Source organism: Delphinus delphis, chromosome 19, assembly GCF_949987515.2.
Source record: "Delphinus delphis chromosome 19, mDelDel1.2, whole genome shotgun sequence".
Taxonomy (NCBI): Eukaryota; Metazoa; Chordata; class Mammalia; order Artiodactyla; family Delphinidae; genus Delphinus; species Delphinus delphis.
In genome coordinates this window covers 59,533,010-59,558,435 of record NC_082701.1, presented here as the reverse complement: position 1 = coordinate 59,558,435, position 25,426 = coordinate 59,533,010, and the positions used below count along the sequence as shown (strand labels likewise).

Genomic DNA, 25,426 nt, shown 5'->3' with positions numbered 1-25,426 from the left:
TTGGGAAATATGCTCTCCAGAGTGTCCTAGTTTATGCTTGGTGGGAATGGAGCCCACATCACTCTCACCCCACAGACCACAGCCACCCCAGAAGGAGACAGACAGTGCTGGTTGGGAGGGGCCCTCTATTACCCTGAACCCACTTTGGGTTTAGAGAAGAAGAGAGTAAATAGAGGAAGCGGAAAACCCCAGTGTTCAAGAGCACTGATTTGGAGAAATGTCATGAAGCTGCCCCGAAAGAAGCCCATGAAAATTTTTGTTATTACTGGGACCAGTGAACTCAGGTCAAGACCCAGCTGCTGACTCAGGTCCCTCTCCGGGCCAAAGTCTCAGGCTCAATTTGCTCTCTTAGAGTTTACAAAATATTAAAGGGCACCAACAAGTGGTTTTTCAAGATTTATTTCGGAGTGCTGATCAGCAACCTATCAAAGAGACCTGATGTGAGAACATCGATGCCTCTCGACCGCCCCTGATGTCCAGAAACCTGCCGTCCTCTCCTGCAGACTTCAAGAACATGGTATTCATCTTTGCCATCTTATTACTGATTTCATCATATATATTGATATTACTTCTACATTACCAATGGTTGTACAGGGGTCGGGAGGCTGGTTTATAATTTATTTATCACCTACTACACTTCCTTAACTCTGGAGGTCTTGACATTTTTAACACTGGTGGCCACACCAAAGAGGAGTGCAGCTATGAAGGCATAAATGCGACCAAAGACCAGTTTCAAATATAGGATCGAGGCTTGGCTTGTTTCTGCTGAGCGAATTCTCCTTGAACTGGGTCCGCTGTCCATGCTCCCTCCAGGACCTCTCTTTAAGCACAGTGGAGGCTCCCAGCCTACGTGGCAATGGCAATTCCTTCTATTGTTGCAAATTCCTCTATGATTGCATTTCTTAGGGGGACAGTCATAAGTTATTGCATCTATACGAGCACTGTAGGTGCTATTGAGACAGAACCTCTCAGGAGCACAGGGGTACCACTTCTCACATGACCAACATCAGTTGTTTCTGGGGAATAGTGACGGCCTACTCCCCAACACCAGACCCCTGAGATCTCTGACTGATGGAATGAAACATGTTCCTGCAACCGGGGAACATGAGTGACATTGCTACACTGCAGCCTTCCACATTTTATGTCTGCTTCTCCACAAGCAGCATGGTTCAACACCCTATCATTTCTTGTGCAGTGTCCAACTCGATTGGCTTTTCGATTTATTGTACAGCAGACATCATGAGCGTTAGTAGCGTGTCTTCCAAAGATTTCTCTGCAGTGCATGGTGCGGTCAGTGCAGTTTCCATGATAGCAGTAGCCTTCTTCGGTACAGGGCGTTCCACCCTGCATATAAAAGTCTTCGGGGCATTGACTGGTTGTTCCAAAACAGTACTCTGGAAGATCACATGTATTTTGGATTGGTCTGCAGTGTCCCAGGTTCAGAGTAGATACAGTCTGTACAGCATAGTCCTTCATTACAAGTAGCCCCTTCCACCAACATACAGTCATACTCGCAGCCTTTGTTGCTATAACACTGCTTGAAGGGGCCACAGTCACACTGCTCCCAGTCCTCTACTATATAGTTTCCACAACGCGTCTTTATCAGGCTTTCATTAAAATCGCTCACCGTCGTGTTAAATATACAACTGCCCCGTATCGCTACTATGTTCCACCAGTGCCCGATGGAGCAGTCACTGAAGGCATCTGTCAAGCCTGGGTATTTTGCCATAAGGCAGGTGGTCCTTCGCATGCAATAGCAGTTGTCACCGTCATACCACAGACCAAAACTTCTCCCAATGAGTTGAGTTGACACAATAGCTAACATTAAATAATGTCTGCCTAGATAACCAACGAAGAGCAGGCTACGACTGGTGTTACACACGGGATAGGTCTCTGGCTCAAACTGGCCTGGCCGTGGTCCATCACGGATTACCATCAAGGATGAAGCGCTTTCTATGACTCGTCTGAAATTCTTTGCGTGATAACGAGCGTATGCACCACCTGGTGCTCTATAGTCATTCATGACAGTTGGATCTCTTTCATTAAATAGTGCCACTGCGACTAGATAGAACCTGACAGCAAGACCCTGTTGAAAGGAGTCCACTATACTACACATACGTACCAGGGTTTCCACACACTTAGACACACTGTTGTATAAGCGATACATTGAATTAGAATATTGAACAAAACCTTTCATGATTCCCTTATGTGCTGCAAACACCCTAGCACCACTCCTGGGGGCTACACTGACATCTGCTTCAGGGGACGGTGGGTGTCTATCCTCCTTGTGTCCCGGTCCATATGCAGGTCCTGTTGCACCGGCATCTGCCACTATCTGAGAAACCACATGTTCAAACCTTTCCGAATCCTTGAGGGGTTTGATTTCATACGCAAGGTCATCCAACTTCTTAATACCTTCAAGACCCCCATACCACGTGTCCACGGTGACCATGGAAAAAGGAATCTCCTCCAGGTAGCCGAGGTAGTGACAATCTGAAGGGACGAAGGGGTAGTCCATCTGCAAGGCTCCTTGGTCATCCAGAGTCATCAGCAGCAGGTGTCTGGGCCAAAATAATTTCTTGCGCCGCATGTGGATAACGTGCCTCTGGCCCCCAAAACGCAGGCTGTAGGAGAGCCAGCCTGGCGTCTGAACACCCTTGCCTCGGTGCAACTCCTTCCTGGGTATCACCAACTCCGAAGAGAGGTAGCGCCACGAGGGACGGCCTTGAGAGCACTGGACTGGAGCCAGTACTGCCCAGAGTCCAAGCAGCAAGACGGCTGCCCCCAGAGTGACCTGGCCCTCTGCCAGCCTTGGGGCTCTGCTCAGGGACACCTGCCAGTGAGTTAAAAGCAGGATCCCAGGGGAGCCAGGTCGACACCATCTGCTGTGGCCACTTCCTAAAAAGGAGACAGGGATAGAGCAAAAGAGGTCACTGGGTGGGTCTCCTAATGGGATTAGGTAACAGTCCCAGGGCGTGGCAGTGGATAGGTCTGGATATGAACTCAGCCAGGGCTGAGGTGGGAGAGCGGAGGACTATGTCCATGAGTGCTACCGTGGAACTGAGGGCTTACGGGGTCAGCATCGTTCCTCAATGCTCTGTAAAACCCTTCAGAGGCCACCATCTGGTGCTCCCTTGTTTATCAGATTTTATTTTCCTTGCCCCAGCGGGTGAGGAGAGCCCCTGCTCCTGACCACGAGAGCCCCAGGGGTGCGCCCTCTAGTCCTTCTCTGTGGTTCTTTCCTGGACGGCGGTAGGTTCCTCCCGCGCATGTGCTGATCCCTTCTCTCTGTTGGTTCCCAATGTGAGAGAACAAATGTTTCACTCTTGTGAAATTTTGTACTTGTTTTGAGGGGAGGAAAAAAATCTAGTTATCAGGTCATGATCAGAAGAAAAATTTCATTGTCCTCCAGACTACGAATATTTCCCTGCCGTTTAAACCGGATGTGATCGGGGATGAACTTCCAAGGTGGGACATTTACTCCTTGCCTTCTGCCTGCTGTTCTGTATTCCTCCCCATCCCAACTGGGCCTGCTCATCCCTGATGGATCTAACACACCGGCTAATTTTCCCCTCTGAGAGGGCGAGAGTTAGACGCTCGTTCACTTCCACATTAGGGTTTTCGCAGAGCACAGGATGAGGATAATTGACGCATAGAAATCTAATGATGTTTCCCTTACCCCCTGTGCAGCCCCAGGGCTTCACCCTACATGCTCCCAGTTCTGCTGTCTCAAACGAATTCCCACTGACCTTCTGAATGTTAATTCTACTCTTTAATTAATTTATACCCTGTACAAGATGACGTACTCTTTTCCCTCTATTCACCATTTAATTATGCTTACACATATGGCTTTTACCTTTTTGCTTCTCATTTCTTTCTTCTTCTCCCATCTTCTATCTGGGCCTGTTTTCATTTTACTGTAAAATTATATCTCACAATCTCCTTTGGTGCCTGTTAGCTGACAATGGACGCTAACTTGTTTTTTCATACTATGTCTTCCATTAAAGTACTTTCTTCAGCATGGAATGCTTTCTTAAGGCCCAGTTTCATAGGTACGGTACTGCAGACTTGCACTAATCCCCCCCTCAGAATCCGGAGGCCACAAGCCCTTCTGTCTGCCTACACATCATGATGAGAAGCCTGACTTAACTACATATCTTAAACCACTTGAAGAGAATCAGACTTTTCCTTCAGAAATGGGATGATGGGATGAGGCCATGTGCCCATGTGACTCAGGATTTTTCTCTCTTCCCAGGTACCCAGGCTGAGAACCACATTGTACAAAGGCATGAGGGAGAGGCTCGGCCTCACCTGTGTCGTCCACATGTTCCCAATTTCAGAATATCCCCTGTGGAGGATCCACATTCACCCAGGGAAGGGGCTGGAGCGGCTGCTGTGGCCTGGGCTCAGGGGCACACTCAGGACAGCATGACCTCCAGTCCTGAGTCAGCATCTCCAGGGACACAACCAAGAAGCAAGTGTTCTCACAGCTGTGCAGCTCCAAGGCCAGGAGTGCAGGCAGGTACAGCTGTGCCCGAGCCACTGCAGTCCGAGTGCGTGGTGAGCCAGACACAAGTCTCCTCGCAGGGGCAGGTGTGGGGGCTGCGGGTAACAGTCAGGGTCTCCCGGGAGATCTCAGGGCCTCAGAGGGAGGTCAGCGCTGCCAACGCAAGGCTGATCGCAGGAGCAGGCGCAGACGGAGGTTCAGGGCTGCTCCCTGCCGGGGTCTGGGGCTTCCTCTCCTTAGAGCAGTCTCCCCCAGCCCATCTCTGCCTCGTGATTCTATGCTTAGCTCTAAAACCTCTGAATCAGGAAGATGTGCTGCCGTAGGAGGAAAACACTCCCATGCACAGAAGGCAGAGTCCCTCACGACTGTTTACTCCTGTCCATAAATACCAGTTAATTCTCAAAACTTCTGAAGTAAGTTGGCTAAATCCATACAAGAGGCTCTGCTGCAGTCAACAACGCGGCACTACACGGCACGGCTCAGAGCACAACTAGCCAGCGAGCAGCACCTTAGAGTGCATGATGGGTATCAGGCGACACGGGCATCACACACCCAGAGCGAGAGGAGGCAGGCCCTGGTGGTGGCGGTTATTGACTTGACACCACGCTCACAGCACCAACAGCATTAACAGTGGACATCAAGGCGATGCATGGTGACACCCATCCCCCCCCAAAGCTCCATATAGAAGTTCAGTCTGATGATGCCACAGGCACACAGGAAAGGAATTTGAAAACTTTATCACCTCCATTATTGAGGTGTCTGTTGAGAGCAGGGCAGACCTCTCAAGAACATCAGAAATGGTTTGAGAGCACCAGCAATGGAGACGGATTAGGGTTTTTAATGTGGTTCCTGGGTGTGTGGGGGTTAAGTGTTGTGCTCACAGGCAGGGCTCACGTGGTTTTGATCTCCCACCTGCATCGAAGGAGGGAGAAGCTGTGCTTCTTACCAAATATCCCAGCAGTGGGCAGAGGAAGAAGAGAGGAGTGAACTTCAAGGTGTCAGCTCTCAAACAGCAGAAGATAGAGTAGGACTATTTCTTCCACTCAACACCTGCAAAAACTAACTGAAAAGAAAGGAGAAAAGGGCCGTTATGGATAGAAAACAATCTGAGTCCTTAGAAAGTGGGGAGAATGATTATATGTTGGTTAGCAATAATAAGAAATAGCAGAAAAGGAGTTCTTCAGTCTCTCCCCACTTCTAAGGACAACGCTTCCAACATGAAAATTCCTCTTCAAGCTCAAGGGTAAAGTCCACCCGTGGGCTGCAGGAGCTCACAGCTCCCTCCGCAGACAGGGCTGAGGTCCCTGGGGAAGGCAGAGCTGTGGTCCGGAAGAAGAGGACGCTGTGGGTTCTTCTCCTCTGCCTGGTGACACCTCTCCAGGTGTCAGCTGTCACCTGACAAGGGTCGCAGGTGTCAGACACGGGGCTGTGGGGATGACTGACAGCGACTGATTCTCCTTGTTGCCAGGTGTCCTGTCCCAGGTGCAGGTACAGGAGTTGGGCCCAGGACCGCACCTTGCACACCCTCTCCCTCACCTGTGCTGTCTCTGGATTCCTCATCCCAACCAGTGGTTATTGCTGGAGCTGGGATCCATCAGCCCTTGGGGTAGGGGCTGCACTGGGCATCAGGAATATGCTAGAAAGATGACACAGCCCCAGTCCCAGCCCCTAGGAGTTAACTCCCCATCTCCAGAGACACACCCAGGAACCAGTTCTCCCTGCAGCTGAGCTCTGTAACCACCGAGGGCATGGCTGCAGACTGTTCGAGGGACACAGGGAGGGGAGGTCAGGGTGAGCCCAGACAGAAACTTCCCTGCAGGGAGACAGGAGGGTCTGGGCTGCAGGTTTCACTGAGGACCATGAGGCAGGGCTGAGGCCCCCAGGGGTGCTCAGGACCCACTGAGCACAGAGACCAGCCACACGAGCAGGTGCGGATGAAGGCGGAGGTTTCCTGCCAGAGCCTGTGGTTCCCTCTGCGTCTCACCATCTCTCGTAGACCCTCTGTACATTTGTAATTGTTCGCCAACCATAGATCTCTGATTAGAAGTTTCTGCTCTAACACGAGCACACAGTCTCGCGTGCGCCAATGCAGAGTCCCACCTACGGAGCCAGTAATGACTGCTCACGGCCACCAGAAGCAGGGATGTGGGGAGGCCTGAGGATGTGTGGGACGAGGGATGTGTGAGGCTTGGCTGCTGCTTTCCTATCAGACTGGGAGAACAGACCTCAACAGAAATCCTAGACAAGGACAGTCTTTGCTGTCCTGGTCCCAGCCAGACGGAGCCTAAGGCTGGGCGAGTCCCTGAGAGAAGCCGATGGATTTTCGATCTAACCTTCCTCTCACCAGACTCAACGCTGAACAGTGAACACTCATCAGGCTGTCTCTTCTTCTGTGAATCAGTTTTCTTTCTCCTTCATCTTTTTGTCCCCAAACCCTTTCTCCTTCCACTCTCTGAAAAGGGGTCGTGACCTTTCTGTGGTCTAAACCCCAGGGGCAGACCCTTTACCTGGAGCTTAGGTGTGGCCCAGGCTGTGGCTCCTGCAGGCACCTGGGAAGGTGTGATGGGACTTTCAGACTTGCTGTGGACCAGGACGTGCCTGCTGTCCTTTGCACGTGCACTCGCTGGGGAAGCTAAGTGGACACGAGTACTCAAGGGAGTGATGTTTGTTTAGACACAACGGGATGTGGAGTTTGAACTTGTCCTGATCAAACTCTTGTGGGGTCACCACCCTGACCTGTGGCTTCCAGCAGAGCCTGATGGACACTCCGCTGTGCTGGGAGCTCTGGAGGATGGAGGCTGTGCGGCCGGTTGGAGACATACAACCTTCTTGGGGCCAGACGTCAGTCAGGAAGGCCGGGCTGGAAATCTCGAGTAGCAGATGAAGCTGCCGTCCACTGTGGAATTGCATCTTCTTCAGGTCTGCTGTGATTGAACCAAGCCCAACCAGGTTATTTAGGATACAATTTCTAGGTTAGAGTAAAATGATGATAGAATTTAACAACATCTACAAAATACCTTCGGGGTAACACCTGGATTAGGGATTGACTGAATAACTGGAGAGGGAGGCCAGGCCAGCTGACACAAAAAAACTGACCATTGCCGTTGTTATTTCATATTTTATATTTGCCTAAAGAAGCAGGTTCATATTATCAATAACTATGCTGAGGTATTTTTTCAGTTATTTCAGGTCACCTGAAAAGCAGTCATCGAAAACGGATTCCATGTGCACGGAATTTGTTTTTAGGAAAGTATGTTTGTGATGCTGAGAGTGACGTCAGCCCTGATGCAGCTCTGACCCTGAGTGACAGAGAGAGAAGTAAGATTGGATGGGACACCAAGTGTCCTTCAGTCCAAGGAAGGACCAGCTGGGGCATCTTCGAGCCCAAGTCGTCCTTCGGAGGACCCCCACACCTCACTGTTACGGCCCTGCCTCGGCATCAGCTGTGCAAGGACTGAATACAGACACCTCACCGTGGAGTCTGGGCCGAGCTGCTTTGTCTTTGTTGCTATTTTACAAGGTAACTGATGGAGAACAAGAGATACTGAGGATGTGAGGGGATACGAGTGAGGGAATCAGTGGATGTGTGACAGTCTCCTGACCAGGACGTCTCTGTGTTTGCAGAGGTCCAGCTGGTGGAGTCTGAGGGAGGCTTGGTGTAGCCTGGGGGGTCTCTGAGACTCTCCTGTGCAGCCTCTGGAGTCACTTTCAGTAGCTACTGGATGAGCTGGGTGTGCCAGGCTCCAGGGAAGGGGCTGGAGTGGGTCTCATCCATTAATACTGGTACTGGTAGCACTAACTATGCAGACTCTGTGAAAGACTGATTTGTGATCTCCAGAGACAATGCCAGGAACATGCTATATCTGCAAACGGACAGCCTGAGAGCCGTGGACAAGAACCATGCATTACTGTGCAAGAGACACAATAAAGGGAGATCAGTGTGAGTCCAGACACAAACCTCCCTGCAGGGAGACAGGAGGGGCTGGGCTGCAGGGTGTAATCAGGACACCAAGGAGTTCTCTGGATTCAGGAGCACGAGGTCTAGTCTCAGGGACAGGGCAGGTGCAGTGGCCTTAGCAGTAGATACCCTGGACAACAAATAACCCCATCTTCTCATTTATAATAAACTATTGGGCCATTGTCCAAAAACTGTCCCCTTTGGTGTAAAAGTATCTGGGAATCTCTTGCCTCAAAGACACCTAAAACGTAAATCAAAATGACGCATATTTCCATGTACGCTAAGACCTACAATGCCTTACTAGGGCAGTATGTATTTCCTTTGGAGTTATAGACTTTACTAATAGCAACTAAACTATACATTTTATTTTCAATACACACAATGTAGGGTCTTGGAATACCATTCAATAGAACCATCATGTCCCTGATAGGTCCTAGGCAGATGTTTGATATTAGAAACATAATGCTCTTCTCAAATAATTCCTTTCCAAATTCAAGTCTGACTCATAATCCCCTGAATGTTTCTCTCCCTTTCCCCATGGCTTGATTTATTTTTTAATATATTTTACTATCTTTCCCCCATATCCTTCCCTAAACTATCATGACACATCCTTTCCCCCATATCCTTCCCCCAAAAGGGTTGGACACCAGATCTAGGGCACATACTCTCCTGGAAGCACTAACCATAACCTCCTACAGGGCAGGTGGCTCATTTGATACAGGACCCTATATGTCCACAAACAACAACAATACCAGAGACTGGTCAAGCACAGCTCACATCATCCTGATGATTGCTGATCTACTTAGTAACGGTCTAGTTGTTTTCAGTAAATTATAATTGGAAGCCCACTCTGCCAGAGATGCTGCTTCAAACAACCATGGCAAATGCTGAGACCCACATCCACTGCAACAGGAACTCACTTGGAGGTTCTCCAGTCCACATCCCGGATGATACCTGTCCAACTCAAGACCTTCCCATTGGTGATGACTTCATCCTGGATGCTAAATCCTGAGCCCCAGTAAAGCCTGTGGACGTTCCCTCTTAAAACACAAATGATGAACACAGAACCTTTACTGCTTTTCTTCTTTTGATATTGGGATTTCTTTTATGTGTCTGGGCTCACCCTCTGCTTAGACCACAACCCTGGTATAATCCTTGCTCTCTGCCACAATGTACACCCCCATTTTCCCAAGATTAAAGCAAAGTCTGGAAGACATTACTCCTATCTGTGCCGTTCTGAAAATTAATGGGGCTTTTTAGCAAATGGAACAACTGGACATCCACATGCAAAAAAGTGAATCTTGGCAAAGACCTTATAGTCTTCACAGAACTTTACTGAAAATGGTTCACAGAGCTGAATGTAAAATGGTTCACAGAGCTGAATGTAAAATTCAAAACTCTAAAACCTCCATGAGATAACACAGGAGAAAAACTAGATGATTTGGGGTAGAATGAATGATGACTTTTTAGGATCCATAAAATAAATCTTTGGTAAGCTAGATTCTAATAAATTTTAAAACTTCTGCTCTGTGGAAGACAATGTCAAGACAATGAGAATACAAGCCACAGCCTAGGATAAATTATCTGTAACAGATTCATCTGGTAAAGTACTGTTACCCAATTATACAAAGAACGCTTGAAACTCAACAATATGAAAACAGAAAACCTGATTAAAAAGTGGACCAAAGGGACTTCCCGGGTGGCGCAGTGGTTAAGAACCCGACTGCCAATGCAGGGGGCACGGGTTCGAGCCCTGGTGCCACGGAGCAACTAAGCCCATGCGCCACAACTACTAAGCCTGTGCTCTAGAGCTCTCGTGCCACAACTAATGAGCTCGTGTGCCACAACTACTGAAGCCCGTACACCTAGAACCTGTGCTCTGCAACGAGAGAAGCCACTGCAACGAGAAGCCTGCGCACCGCATCGAAGAGTAGCCCCACTCACCACAACCAGAGAAAGCCCGCACACAGCAACAAAGACCCAACACAGCCAAAAATTTTAAAAAATTAAAAATTTATTTTAAAAAAATGGGCCAAAGACCTGAATAGAAACTTCACCAATGGAGATAAACAGATAGCAAATGAGCATATGAGAAGAAGCTCTGCTTCACATGCGATCAGGGAAATGCAAAGTAAAACCATGATGTGATGACTATACACAATTATTCAAACAGCCAAAATCTGGAACATGGACCACCCTACATGCCGGCAAGGCTGATAAACTGTCATGACACATCGCAATTACCTGCCACATGCCGGCAAGGCTGTAGAAGGAAAGGAACTCATTCAGCGCTGGTTGTAACGCAAGACGGTGCATCCACTTTGGGAGACATTTTAGCAGTTTCTATGAAAGGAAACATGCTCTTACCATATGACCAAGCAATCGTACACCTTGGTATTTACCCAAAGACATAGAAAACATAGGTCCACGTGACAACCTGCACACAAATGTTTATATCAGCTTTATGCATGGTTGACAAAACTTGGAAGCAACCAAGATGTCCTACAGTAAGTGAACAGATAAATAAACTGTAGTGCATCCAAACAATAGAATATTACTTGGCAATAAAAGAATGAAAAGACATAGAAGAGGCACGCATATTACTAAGTAAAAGGAGCCAATCCGAAAAGGCTTCATACTGTATGCCTTTAACTTTGTGATATTCTGGAAAACACAAATCTATGGAGACAGTAAAAAGATCAGTGACTGTGTAGAGCTCGGGAAGAGGAAGATGGATGACAGGTGAAGTCAGAGGACGTTTAGGGCAGGGAAATACTCCTTATCATTCCTTAATACTGGACACATGTCATACATTTCTAAAGTCACGTGAAATGTACAAGAGTGAACCCTAAGGTAAGCTATTGCCGTGTGCCGTGACAGTTTATCGGCTATAACAAATGTGCCATCTGAGGGTAGTGATGATGCTGGAGGCTGTGCATGTGGGGGGTCAGTACGTATATGGGATAGCTCTGTACTGCCCCCCCATTATGCTGCAAACCTAAAACTGCTCTCAAAAAAAATAAAGTCTTTATTTAAAGAAAATAATGGATGAGGCTGCGCTCTAGAGCCCACGAGCCACAACTACTGAAGCCCGCACACCTAGAGCCCGTGCTCTGCAACAAGAGAAGCCACCGCAATGAGAAGCCTGTGCACCGCAGCAAAGAGTAGCCCCTGCTCACCGCAACTAGAGAAAGCCCACGCGCAGCAACGAAGACCCAACGCAGCCAAAAAAATAAATAAATAAATAAATAAATAAATAAATAAATGAATGACTGCAGGGAGCAGAAGTGTAAAAAAGAAAGAAAATAATGGACATAAATGTTGTCTCCAGGAAGCACCGGCCTCCTTGCAGTCAACACCTTGACCCCTATGGAGTAGGACCACCCGCTCCTACTACAGCCTTGGCTGTACACAAACACTACTACCTTTGTATAAACTTACTTACAGTTCATACTCTCAAAGGGCATAACTTCTGGACCCGTCTCCTCGACCTGAGCATATTCTAATACTCTTCACAACTCCGCCCAGGTACTGTTAGAGAGCCCCAAAACCTCAAATCTATTTTCCTGGCTAATGCCATACAAATGGGCACTTGGTGATGAGCCAGTGTACAAGGAATCTTTATATTTTTACTTGTGTTTGTTCTTCCTACTCTCATAGTAAAACGTTTTATTCCATTTAGAGTGACTTCTGCCATATTCTCTGAAAGTCACTCACCCAAAGTTCCCTTAATTTGAAGCCAGAGCACCGCAGGGACAACTGTAGCAACTATATTTCCCTATTTCTGTATTCTCAATGTTCTGATCTGGGGGGCCTTGATCTTGCACAGACTGCCCCTTCCTGGGCTGCAAACTCCTGCAGGTATCAGACACCTTCCTGCAGGTGTACCTCTGATATACAAGCCACCAATCCAGAGCACATCTCTATTTTCTATCTCTCTTACAAGCTCTCACACACCTTTCCACATTCCTCCTGACCTGGATCACCCCAGGGCCAGGTCTCAGACAACCAGGAACCGCACATGCCCAAGAGCCTGACAAAATTATTCAGGCTATCCAGTGCTAATTTTACTCAGCATACCTACCCTGCCTCATCCATTCCAAAACCCCAATCAGGTCTTTGGTGCACGTCCCGCCCCCTCTTCTGTCTCCTGACCAACCCCAGTGCCTCCCTGAGTGGCCCCTGTGTGGTGTGTGCCCGTTTCTAGGGATCTGTGAGTGTAAACTGACAATCACTTCCACGTCCGTGTGTCTCACCATACCTGATGAAAACAAATCTGGCTACATTTTAACACACACACACATACACACACAGGTTTTTACGTATATTTTAGCAGAAAACATACTTTGACAAGTTAAAAAAATAACAGATGCATAATGTTTCATTTTCTTTTTGAAAGAGAATTTCTGATACTGTTTATATTTATTAAATGCCTTTCCTTCGTTTAAGTTTTTTAAGTATTCATGAGTCACATATCTCTATTTTCTTTCTCCCTAAAATTAGGAAACATTTTTGTGCAACTAATAAGGTCAAGCTCCCTGGTCATAATTTTTTGTGAATCAGGTGGGTAATCAGAAGGGAACCAGTCCCACCCTGACACCACCGCAGAAACCCTGTGAGAATCAGATTAGAGACATGGGATAACTGCCTCGCTGAGATTTAATCATAAGAATGTATAAGACTCCTCTCCCCCAGATGACTAGCACAGTGCTGAGGCCCCAGGATAACACTAGTGGATGAAAGCTGTAAGTGCTGCACGACACAGACCCTCCAAGGAGGAGAACTTAGGGATGCCCAGAGACCACAGTGAGACAAAGTCCAGAACAGGAGATCAGGTTGAAGCCTCTGACACCTGCAGCTTACAGACCAAACTCAGGATCCTCGCTCGTCAGCCTCAGTCTGTTCTTCTCTCTTTCCTTAGTGTTCTGTGACAAAGTTTCCCTCCTCCTCCAGGAGTTTTTGGTGGACCCAGGTGTAATCACAATCCGGGTTCCACCGGAGACGTAGAAGACGACGCAGGTTTCCCACAGTTGGCGCAGTTGTGGGTGATTAAGCAGTGGGTCTGTGTACCTGTCAGATGCTGGGGTCTTAGGTCCACAGGGCAGGTGGTCAAGAGGAAAGATGGCCAGCAGGATTGAGCCCGAGGATGGAGAAACTTCTGGTGATGAGGTGTCCTGCAAAAGCCAGGGCATCCCTCACGGAGCTGACCTAGCTCATCTTCCTGCTACTGTCCCACCCACCTGGTGACCCAGTAGAACAGCATCACCTGAGTCAGCTGACAACAACGCTGCCTCTTCCTCCTCAGACTTCTCAGGGTCCTCCTTCCTGCAGGTGGGGTCTCTGGGGTCCCTCAGGTGCAGCACTATGAGTGAGAAATGTTGTGACTGTGCCCCACTTCTGACAGTGTGGGGCAAGCCTGTACCCTTCCCACGGGGCAACTGCAGTGTCCAGATTCTTCAAGAACAGGCAAACCCAACGTGCATGCACACTCCAGCCTCCACTTTACTGTGTTTGCTTTTGTTTGTCAAAGCAAGTCACACACTCAAGCCTAGGGTCAGTGTGTGTCAGGGCACGGAGGGCACTGCCCGTGTGCTAGGTATAGAAAAGAAGAAAGTTCAAGTGCATTACTATGATAATTAGCCACTGTGTGTTTGTGTTGTGTGTGTGTGTCTGTATTATTGGAATATTAGATGTTATGTGTGCATTGAGATCCATGGCTTCTATGTGCAGGTGTTCTCTGACATAATATTAAACCAGAGGAGCCCAAAGGCAATGAGAGGAACCCCCAAAGCCCCTGATTGACTCACACGGCTGTCAACTGTATCAATGCATCTGGCACCTCCAGGGAAAGGGCTCCCTTGTGCTTTCATAAAATTCTTGCTTGGGGTCTCCCTGTAAAGTATGTGGGTTTAGTAAGGCCGATTCACTATTTCAAGAGATGATGTAGAAAGAATATGGTGTCACTGTAAAAGGATTCTGAAGGCAGGGCACAGCCACTGAATACTGGACTAGAGATACTGAGGTAAATACAGTGTGAGACCAGGCAGGACCCTTCCCTGCAGGGTGGTAGTGGGGGTGCTCAGGACCCACCCAGCACAGGATTGCAGTCCCAGGAGAAGATGCAGAAGGAACTGACGAGTGGTTTCCTCTCAGGGACTGAGTCTTCTCTTTTCAGCTAAAACAAATCTAAATTAAGAGTTGTTAAGGACTGCTTACTCCTGCGTGATTAATATTGGATTCTATTGGGAACACATACCCAACTCAATAAGGCAATGAGAACTGTGCTTAACAGGTAAATTTGTAGGCCTTCTAGATATCCTAATTCTTAGAAGTGGAAAACAGGATTTTTTTAATCCAATGGTTGCACAGTTTGGGGAGACGGTCTGACCCTAGGAGTAACATTTAGTTATCAAAGCTCAGAACATGTTCAGGTTGTTTCCCTGTCATTCAAAGGTAGGTTCATAAAGAGAAGCAAGGGGGTTCCCTGGTGGTGCAGTGGTTGAGATTTCACCTGCCGATGCAAGGGACACGGGTTCGTGCCCCGGTCCGGGAAGATCCCACATGCCGCGGAGCGGCTGGGCCCATGAGCCATGGCCGCGGAGCCTGTGCTCCGCAACGGGAGAGGCCACAACAGTGAGAGGCCCGCGTACCGGGAAAAAAAAAAAAAGAGAGAGAGAGGCATGTCCTGTGGGGCTTCTTTCTCAGTTTGAAGAACTCTGTCTGCACAGAGGTCAAGGATGTGATGGGGGACACATATTCTCAACGAGGATTAGGACTTGGGCCTTGGCATCCCACTGAGTACGGCCCATGGGATATCCATCTTTCCTTGGCTAGACAGGCACTGGATATGAAATATTCTGCCTCATCAATGGGCAAATAAGTTGAGATACCCTAGGTTAAATACGGGTATGTCTTGCCCTGAGAGCATCATCCAACAACCGTGCAGCATCCTCCACAGAAGTCTCTCAGCCCTCACCACAGGCTGGACTGGCAGGGTCCTCTTCTGGCACCAGCGGCTACGTGTAAGGAACTTCCCAGTCCCTGGGCTGAAACCTCCTCCTGAGTATGTCAGAAACCCCGAGGGAGAGGTTGGCTGTGCTGGGGCTGAGGAGGTGACAGAGATGTTTAGGTTGAAGGTGCCTCAGGAAATGGGTTTATGTAATTGAAATTACCCAATAGATATGAGTATTCACTAATTCTTTTGGAAATTTTCCATAAACCAATCACCATATGAGCAAAATTCAGAGACTGGAAAATGGTTCAAATGAATAAAGCTGATATAAGCATTCCCATGAAGGCATTTGTGTGAACATAAAATTTTTTTTTTTTTTTTTTTAGGTTATGATGGGTCGTTGTTGCTGCATGCGGGCTTTCTCTAGTTGAGGCGAGTGAGGGCTACTCTTCGTTGCGGTGCGTGAGCTCATTTCAGTGGCTTCTCTTGTTGAGGAGCATGGGCTCTAGGCACGCGGGCTTCACTAGTTGTGGCACGCGGGCTCAGCAGTTGTGGCTCGCGGGCTCTAGAGCACAGGCTCAGTAGTTGTGGCGCATGGGCTTAGTTGCTCCGCAGCACGTGGGATCCTCCCGGCCCAGGGCTCAAACCCGTGTCCCCTGCATTGGCAGGCGGATTCTTAACCACTGTGCCACCAGAGAAGTCCAAACATAAAATTTTAACTCAGTTGGGTAAGTACTTTGTAGCCCACTCCTCAGTCGCATGGTAAGTGTATGTTTAACTCCATAAGAAACTGTGAAAATGTCTTCCAAGTTCGTAATGCTCCACTTCCTGCCAGAATTTGATTTTTTGCGTGGGTTTATTCAGAATCTACCCTCCTTATAACAGAACATACTTGGAAATATTGGCCATGTAACCAAGGCTTTGACTGGACTGTCATATTTTAGAGCGATGTGTATAAAATCAGATGTGTCCTGAGAGTTCAAGACACTAAGGTTGATTTTTATTGCCAGTGGTTACAAAGACATCTCAGGATAACTGGCCTGCATCCTGGCTCGCGTGGTACCCAGCCTTACAGGAAAGTAAGGAAAGGCACTTCTTGATAGGACCAGGAACCTTAGAATATTTCATAGAAGAGATAATGATGACAGAAGAGAGGAATTCACCCAAATCTATAGCTACTGCATATGAGGTCTGGTGGTAAGTTCTTGGCATGTCTTCCTAACCTCAAGAGGCTTTTAAGACTACAACCTGAGATTCCTTAAGAAAAATTCAACCAAAACAAACTAAAATGTTCATGTGGTCAGTAATCATTCTTGCTGAACATGTGTGAATAATCAGGCCAAATCTAATTAGAACAGATGAATTTTGTAGAAAAGGATAACCTTTGTTAAGGTTTGATCACAAGTAGGGTGACTATACGGAGAGATTTTATGTTTCAGTAGAAAACCACAGCCAGTCCTATTGGGTTATCAGATTCCAGCCCAGTTAATTTTCTGAGAAGGTATTTATCTACCTGTAAATTTGTCTCGATCCTGCCATTTCTCATATTTAGTTGGCCCTTAACAAATTCTCACCTCTTGTAGCTGCCTTCACTATCTGGCCACGTCTCTCCAAAGCAATGTTCCGAATTTTATCCCACCCTCCAGAATTCACATCATGAAGAACCAAAACGTGACTACCCAGATCCTCACTGTGACTCTAAGCTGTCTGTAGCTGATCTTCCCCCCCGGTACCTAATGAAGCCGTGTGAGCTGATGCAGGACAACTTGACAAAAACTTCAAAGAAACTTCAGAAGATGGTATGAGAATAACCTTGGTGCCTGGAGCTGCTGCTGTGTAGGCTCCTCAGGAAGTTCACCTAATTTCTGCACCTTTTAGTCTCTGCTCCAGGAGATACCATGACTGTGGACAATCTTATCAAAATCCCTCTGATGTCTATGCCACCACCTGGAACATTCAGTAAATCCATCCAAGAAATCCATCAGACTGGCACTGATGTTGGCACTCCACCATCTAAAGATATTTTGTGCCAAATGTCTAGAAATTTTCTTGATTAGCTGCACTCTGGACTAAGAAATTGTCATTTCAGTCCGCCTCAACCATTAATCTTTTTTTTAACATCTTTATTGGAGTATAATTGCTTTACAATGGTGTGTTAGTTTCTGCTTTATAACAAAGTGAATCAGTTATACATATACATATGTTCCCATATCTCTTCCCTCTTGCGTCTCCCTCCCTCCCACCTTCCCTATCCCACTCCTCTAGGTGGTCACAAAGCACCCAGCTGATCTCCCTGTGCTATGCGGCTGCTTCCCACTAGCTATCTATTTTACACTTAGTAGTGTATATATGTCCATGCCACTCTCTCACTTTGTCACAGCTTACCCTTCCCCCTCCCCATATCCTCAAGTCCATTCTCTAGTAGGTCTGTGTCTTTATTCCCGTCTTGCCCCTAAGTTCTTCATGACCTTTTTTTTTCCCTTAGATTCCATATATATGTGTTAGCATACGGTATTTGTTTTTCTCTTTCTGACTTACTTCACTCTGTATGACAGACTCTAGGTCCATCCACCTCACTACAAATAACTCAATTTCGCTTCTTTTTATGGCTGAGTAGTATTCCATTGTATACATGTGCCACATCTTCTTTATCCATTCATCTGTTGATGGACACTTAGGTTGCTTCCATGTCCTGGCTATTGTAAACAGAGCTGCAATGAACACTTTGGTACATTACTCTTTTTTTTTTTTTTGCAGCTCACGGGCCTCTCACTGTTGTGGCGCACAGGCTCCGGACGCGCAGGCTCAGCAGCCACGGCTCACAGGCCCAGCCGCTCCGCAGCATGTGGGATCTTCCAGGACCGGGGCACGAACCTGTGTCCCCTGCATCGGCAGGCGGACTCTCAACCACTGCGCCACCAGGGAAGCCCCTGAGGGTTGTCTTTTGGTGTTGTTTAGGGTTTCTTTTGCTGTGCAAAAGCTTTTAATGGTGAAAAACTGAAACCATTTCCACTAAGATCAGGAACAAGACAAGGCTGCCCACTCTCACCACTATTATTCAACATAGTTTTGGAAGTTTTATCCACAGCAATCAGAGAAGAAAAAGAAATAAAAGGAATCCAAACTGGAAAAGAAGAAGTAAAGCTGTCACTGTTTGCAGATGACATGATACTATACATAGAGAATCCTAAAGATGCTACCAGAAAACTACTAGAGCTAATCAATGAATTTGGTAAAGTAGCAGGATACAAAATTAATGCACAGAAATCTTTGGCATTCTTATACACTAATGATGAAAAATCTGAAAGTGAAATTAAGAAAACACTCCCATTTACCATTGCAACAAGAAGAATAAAATATCTAGGAATAAACCTACCTAAGGAGACAAAAGACCTGTATGCAGAAAATTATAAGACACTGATGAAAGAAATTAAAGATGATACAAATAGATGGAGAGATATACCATGTTCTTGGATTGGAAGAATCAACATTGTGAAAATGAATCTACTACCCAAAGCAATCTACAGATTCAATGCAATCCCTATCAAACTACCACTGGCATTTTTCACAGAACTCGAACAAAAAAATTTCACAATTTGTATGGAAACACAAAAGACCCCGAATAGCCAAAGCAATCTTGAGAATGAAAAATGGAGCTGGAGTAATCAGGCTCCCTGACTTCAGACTATACTACAAAGCTACGGTAATCAAGACAGTATTTTTTCTGGCACAAAAACAGAAATATAGATCAATGGAACAGGATAGAAAGCCCAGAGATAAACCCACACACATATGGTCACCTTATCTTTGATAACAGAGGCAAGAATATACAGTGGAGAAAAGACAGCCTCTTCAATAAGTGGTGCTGGGAAAACTGGACAGGTACATGTAAAAGTATGAAATTAGAACACTCCCTAACACCACACATGAAAATAAACTCAAAATGGATTAAAGACCTAAATGTAAGGCCAGACACTATCAAACTCTTAGAGGAGAAAATAGGCAGAACACTCTATGACATAAATCACAGCAAGATCCTTTTTGACCCACCTCCTAGAGAAATGGAAATAAAAACAAAGCTCAACCATTAATCTTTGCTTTTATTTTACTCTCTTGATAATCCCCCTTATTGCAGGTTTAAAAGCTCACACCATACAAACAATATCCTCTACTATAAACTCTCAACACACAGTACAGGAGGCCCTTAACAATCAAAAACCCACTGAACAAGAAATGGACTTCTATTGTACAGAGGAAAGAAGAATGCCTCTTCTTACCTTGAGCCAGAAAGGTGGATTGACAAAGACTCCCTCCTTGATCAAACTTTAGTGACGCTCCTCTGAACTCCCTTCTTGCGGAGACCTCAACCTTGGCCTGCCTTTAGTAAGACTCCTGCTAAGTCAATTTACTGAGAATTTCTCCACCCTTGATATGTGATCAAATTCCTGATCTTCCACCTTTGAGATATAAGACCTTGACTGCATTTAGCAAGAACCTCTTAAGCCAGTTTAAGAAGATCCTCTGACCTTTGTTACCTCCTATAAGTGAGTTTACATCTGATCACTCTGCCAGTCGGTATAAATCCCCACTTGTCCCTGTTGTATTTGGAGTTTAGTCCAGTCTGCCTCGTGTTGCAGTAGTATTGAATAAAGTCTCACTTGCTATTTTTATAAGTTTTATAATTTGTTGTTCTTTAACCCAAGTTCTTTGCTTTCAAATTACACTGGTGGGGCAGGCATAGGATAGAGTTTCCCATTCCCAAAGCAAAAAAGGAAAATGATGTAAACAAGGTGTCAAGCAAGTCAGAAAGAAACAGAGCAAATTCTATTGGATTTTAAGATAAGCAAAAAAAATGTATTGGCTCTATCAAGGAGGAAGAAATTTTCCTCTACGTTTCTAGGTCCTTCTGGCTGGTCTAAAAATTAAATTGACATGAAACAGATTAAAAGGAAAAATTCCAATAAACACTCAATAATATGTATACATGGGAGAGACCCAGGAAACCTGAGTAACTCACCTTAAATATCATCTTAAGGTAAAGACGAAAGAGCAGGTTGGGGTTAGTGGTTTGGGACTTCAAAGGGGAAGAAGGCAATTCACATGAAAATGGAAAAGTAGATGTTTGATAAATAAATGTTTGCTGGGCCAGTGGAGACAATGGGACACAGAGTGGACTCTGATCTCTAGGCCCTGCTGATCTCCTGGCCCCCACACCACCACACCTAGCCCATGTTTTTTGCAAATATTTCTGCTGACAGCTCTATTTTGGTAACAGGTCCTCTATCTAAATTCTATAGGTAGCTAAGGGGGAGGTCAAAATTTCTTCCTGACTCTTCTGTTCTTAAAAAGAATGACCTTAATTTAATCCTCAAGACAATGAGACACACTGGGGTGGCAAATTTTGCTCCCTTTCATCTGCATGCTCTGTCCTCTGGGCCCACCTGTCTGTGACCCTGGCACCTCAGCCTGTGCCCTCTGAACACTGGGTGGCAGTAGCAACCAAGCGAGCCACTCCGTCTGTCCCTGTCCTCAAATCAATCTTTCTCTACTTCACCCCATTTGGTTATTTCAGTCCAGAGGAACATTGTGTCTGCTACTGTCAGACTCTCAAAACCCTTCTTGGCCTTCTATGCAGTTCATGAGATTCAGGTCACCAGACAAGAGGATCCTCCACAGGCCTTTCCTGTATGACCACATAGCTATTCCTGGTTCTGCTGAGACGGCTGACTGTATGAATCACATGCATCAACCCTCTAGCGAAAGTTTTTCCAGGCACACCCTTGGCTCTATTTCAAACGTAGGTTATCTGGATAGACTGAGATGTTACCAAAACTTCAGGATTTCTTTCTGCTTTTCTTAATAATTGTCTCTTCAGTTCACTTTCTCTTCTCATAACTGCAAGCAGCAAGAAGAAATCAGGCCATACTTTCTTCAATACTTTGCTTAGAAATCTCTTCAGCTAAACATCCAAAATCATCACACTCACGTTCTAATTTGTATATGCAACCTAATACTATTCAGAAAAGTTTTCTGCCACTTTATTACAAGATTCACCTTTCCACATGTTTTCAATGGCACGTTCTCCATTTCCATCTGAGATATCACCAACATTTATTTGTTTATGCTTATATATGTATTTCTAAGATTACAGAAGCTTTCTCTCAGCTCTCCTCTTTAATTTCTGATCCCTCACCATAATCTCCATCGATGTACATTTTCTACCAACAGGTCTTCCAATCCATCTGAGCTTTTCCTATTAAGCACACCAACACCAGCCTCTTTTCATTACCCAAATCTAAAAATACTTCCACATGTGTAGGTAAGTGTTAAGCAGCCTTCCTCTTCCTGATACCAAAATCTTTCTTATTTTCTAGGGCTGCCATATGAAATACCACACACTGAGCAGCTAGATGCGATAGAAATTTATTATCTCACAGATCTGGAGGCTTGAAGGAAATGTGACGTGTCGGCCAAGTCGATTTGACATGTTGGCCAAGTCAAACATAATTGTCCCTCACAGCCCTGTCTGTCAAGCCTCTCTCCGTGGCTTGACAATGACCAGATGCAATCCAGAAAGTGAAAAGACAGCCCACATAATGGAAGAAAATATTTCCACATTATATATCTGATGAGTCTTTCTTTATCCAGTGTATATCAAGAACTTTCATAACGCATCAACAAAAACAAACAACCCAATTTTAAATATGGACGGAGGACTTAAATAGACCCTTCTTTGCACAAGACATGAAAATGGTCAACAAGTAGACGACAAGACAGGAGGGAAATGCAAATTAAAACCACAATTTGCAATAACTCCTTCACACACTCTAAAATGGTTATCATCATGAGAATTAAAAATAACAAATGTTGGCAACAATGCAGAGAAACTGGAACCTTTAAACATGACTTGTGGAAATGGAAAAGGGTGCAACCTATGTTTACAATATGAATGCACAATTATCATATGGTTCAACACCTCCACTCCTAGATAGAGACCCCAAAGAACTGAAAACAGGTGTACATATAAACTGAGAGCCGCACTGTTCACAAGAGTCAAAAGGAAGAAACAATGCAAACGTCCATCAGTGGGTAAACGGATAAACACAATGGGGCTGACCCAAAAACCGCCATGTTATTCTGTCATGAAAGGAATAAAGTGAAATGGTGCAGCCCCTGTGGAAGACAGTATGGCAGCTCCTCAAAAAGGTAAACACAGAATTAACATATGATCCATCAGTTCCACATCAGGGTATATACCCAAAAGACTAAAAGCAGGGATTGGAAGAGATAAGGGTACACCCATACTCACAGCAGCATTAATCAGAATAGCCAAAGGTGGAAGCGATCCAAGTGTCCATTGAAGGATGAGTGGATAAACTAAATGTGGTATACACACAAAAGAATGTCATTCGGCCTTAAAAATTAAGGAACTTCTGACACGTGCTACAACATATATGAACCTTGAAGTCATTAAGATAAGTGAAATAGGGCTTCCCTGGTGGTGCAGTGGTTGAGAGTCCGCCTGCCAATGCAGGGGACACGGGTTCGTGCCCCGGTCCGGGAAGAACCCACATGCCGTGGAGCGGCTGGGCCCGTGAGCCATGGCCGCTGAGCCTGCGCGTCCAGAGCCTGTGCTCTGCAACGGGAGAGGCCACAACAGTGAGAGGCCCGCGTACCGAAAAAAAAAAAAAAAGATAAGTGAAATAACTCCGTCACAAAAGGACAAAAATGATATGATTCCACTTATATGAGGGACCCAGAAAAGTCAAGTTCAGGGAGAGAAAGTAGAATGTGGTTGCCCTCAGGGGCTGAGGGGGATTCGTGTTTAATGGCTACAGAGTTTCACCGGTGAAAACTGAAAAGATCTGAATGTGGATGGTGAGGATACTTGTACAACGATGTGAGTGTGGTTAATGCCCTAGCATGGTGTACTTAAAATAGTTTAAATGGTAAATGATCGGTACATTTAATCACACACACACAAAACAAATGAAGTACTGATACCTGTGACAATACAGAAAAGCCACCCAGATCATACTCAACTTGTGTGCTTCAAATCCATCAAGGTTGTGAAAATGAGGGGAAGTATCAGTCATTGTTCCAGAAAAAGAAACCTGGATCAGAATGGGAAAAGACATTTCCCTAGAGCTGGAGCAGCTGGTGAAAGCTGAAGTGGGCCTGTGGATTGGACTGCAATGTGGAAACCATCATAATTTCCTCATTTGGAGGTTACGTGGTAGTTCCCTGGAAGGGGGGCCCCGTTTTGGGTAAAATGCACTGGAGTATTGTGTGTTCAGTGGCTAAAGCAGTAAAGCAAGGAAGTCTGGGTAATCTGAGTGTGCAGATATCCAGTACCTTGTTCTGCTATCCCAAGATTCTGTAGGTTTGGAGTTACTGCAAAGTCAATAACTTTCCAAAACACCATGTCAAGACCACACCAGAAAGGCAGAGAAAATATTACACTTTCTTATAGAGGCCAAGCCTTAACCCAGACCCACTTCACACAAAGTCATGAACCTAACTGCCCTTATAGGGGTCCACATGGAATTGACAGGCACTGTGGGAAGATTCTAGTAGGAGACACTGTGTCTTCGGTGTTGTGGATGACCTAAATATGACAGAAACAGTGGGATTTTCGAGTTCCAGTTTTCTACATCGCTCTACCAAAAAACTATTAGAACTAATAAATGAACTCAGTGAAGTTACAAAATCAATACCCAGAAAGTCAACTGCGTTTCTAAACACTAATCACGAACCATCAGAAAGAGGGAAAAAACAAACAAAAGCTATTTACAATTCCATCAAAAAGCACAAAATACCTAGAATAAATTTAACGAAGGACGTGAAAGACCCGCACACTGAAAACTTGAAGAAACTGAAGACACAAGTCAATGGAAAGATATCCCGTGCTCACGGAACGCAAGAACTCATCGTGTTAAAATGTCCATTCTTCCCAAAGCAATGTACACAGTGAGCGTAACTCCCGCCGAAATTCCAATGGTAGTTTTCACGGAAACAGAGCAGATCCTCCTAACAGCTGTGTGGAGCCACAAAGGACCCCGAAGCGACCCTGAGCGAGGAGGACGGGCTGGAGGCATCTCCCTCCTGACTGCACACTCTGCTGAGAAGCTGCGGTCCCCAAACAGTGCGGAACTGGCACAGAGACAGGCGCACGGGCCCGACGGGCGGGACGCAGAGCCCAGAATCCAGCCCGCACGCGTGGGGCCCGTTAATTTATGACAAAGGGGCCAAGGACACACCGAGGGGAAGGGCAGGCCCCGCAATAAATGGTGCTGGGGAAACTGGACACCCCATACCACATGCTGGCTACACGGCACGCCGAAGTGACCGAAAACCCGGCTTCGCACACCAAGCCCTTCCTGGGTCGCATGAAGACGGACCCCCGTCAGCCGTCAGTCCCCCCAGGAAGCTTCTCCCCACTTCTTCTCACCTTTATCTCCCGGCGTCGCCTGGGTCCTCAGGAAACCCAGCTTCCGTCAGCGTGGACTCAGCCCTGCGTCGTCCTGAAACCGAAACCCCAGCGAGTCCTAAGGAGACTGAATTGCTGTCAGCAGAGACGCTGAGCCGGGCGTCCCAGCCGAAGCCTCGGCGTTGCCTGAGGAGACAGAACTCTTCTCAGCTGCGGGCAGGGAGGGGGAACACGCATGCGCCCTGGGTCGGAGAGGCCAGCTCAGCGCCACCGTGTGGTCAGTGGAGGAACTGCAGGCCGCGCGTCCCTCACAGTTCACAGGACACAGCGCTCCCTGCAGGCAGAACTGCGGAACCCATTCAACTTTGGGCGTTCACTGACACGGAGACTGTGTCCCATAACTTCTCCAAAAATAGTTAAGGAACCGTTAACTGGAAACCGTATGACATGAAATGGAGGTAGACACGAACTTTACAACTTATGCCAACTCATTCAAAATTATTCTCAGACACATTTAAAAGGCACAACTTCAAAATTATAGAAGAAAACATAGGAGAAAATCTACATGAACTTGTGTTT

The 25,426-nt window shown here is 46.3% G+C and overlaps 1 protein-coding gene and 1 long non-coding RNA gene across 2 annotated transcripts; both read right to left on the bottom strand.

The window, feature by feature from the left end:
• Nucleotides 1–826: 826 nt before the first annotated feature.
• On the bottom strand, nt 827–2,590 carry LOC132414558 (disintegrin and metalloproteinase domain-containing protein 29-like). Its single transcript, XM_059997210.1, is given in 2 exon segments — nt 827–1,426; nt 1,428–2,590. Coding segments are annotated over 2 exon segments (1,659 nt in total). The 3' UTR covers nt 827–930.
• A 2,745-nt stretch (nt 2,591–5,335) lies between these two features.
• On the bottom strand, nt 5,336–25,021 carry LOC132415220 (uncharacterized). The gene is made up of 3 exons (XR_009517106.1): nt 24,869–25,021; nt 7,244–7,431; nt 5,336–5,570 (listed from the first exon to the last, which is right to left on the bottom strand). It is a non-coding gene; the product is annotated as an uncharacterized lncRNA (long non-coding RNA).
• Between the last annotated feature and the right edge of the window lie 405 nt (nt 25,022–25,426).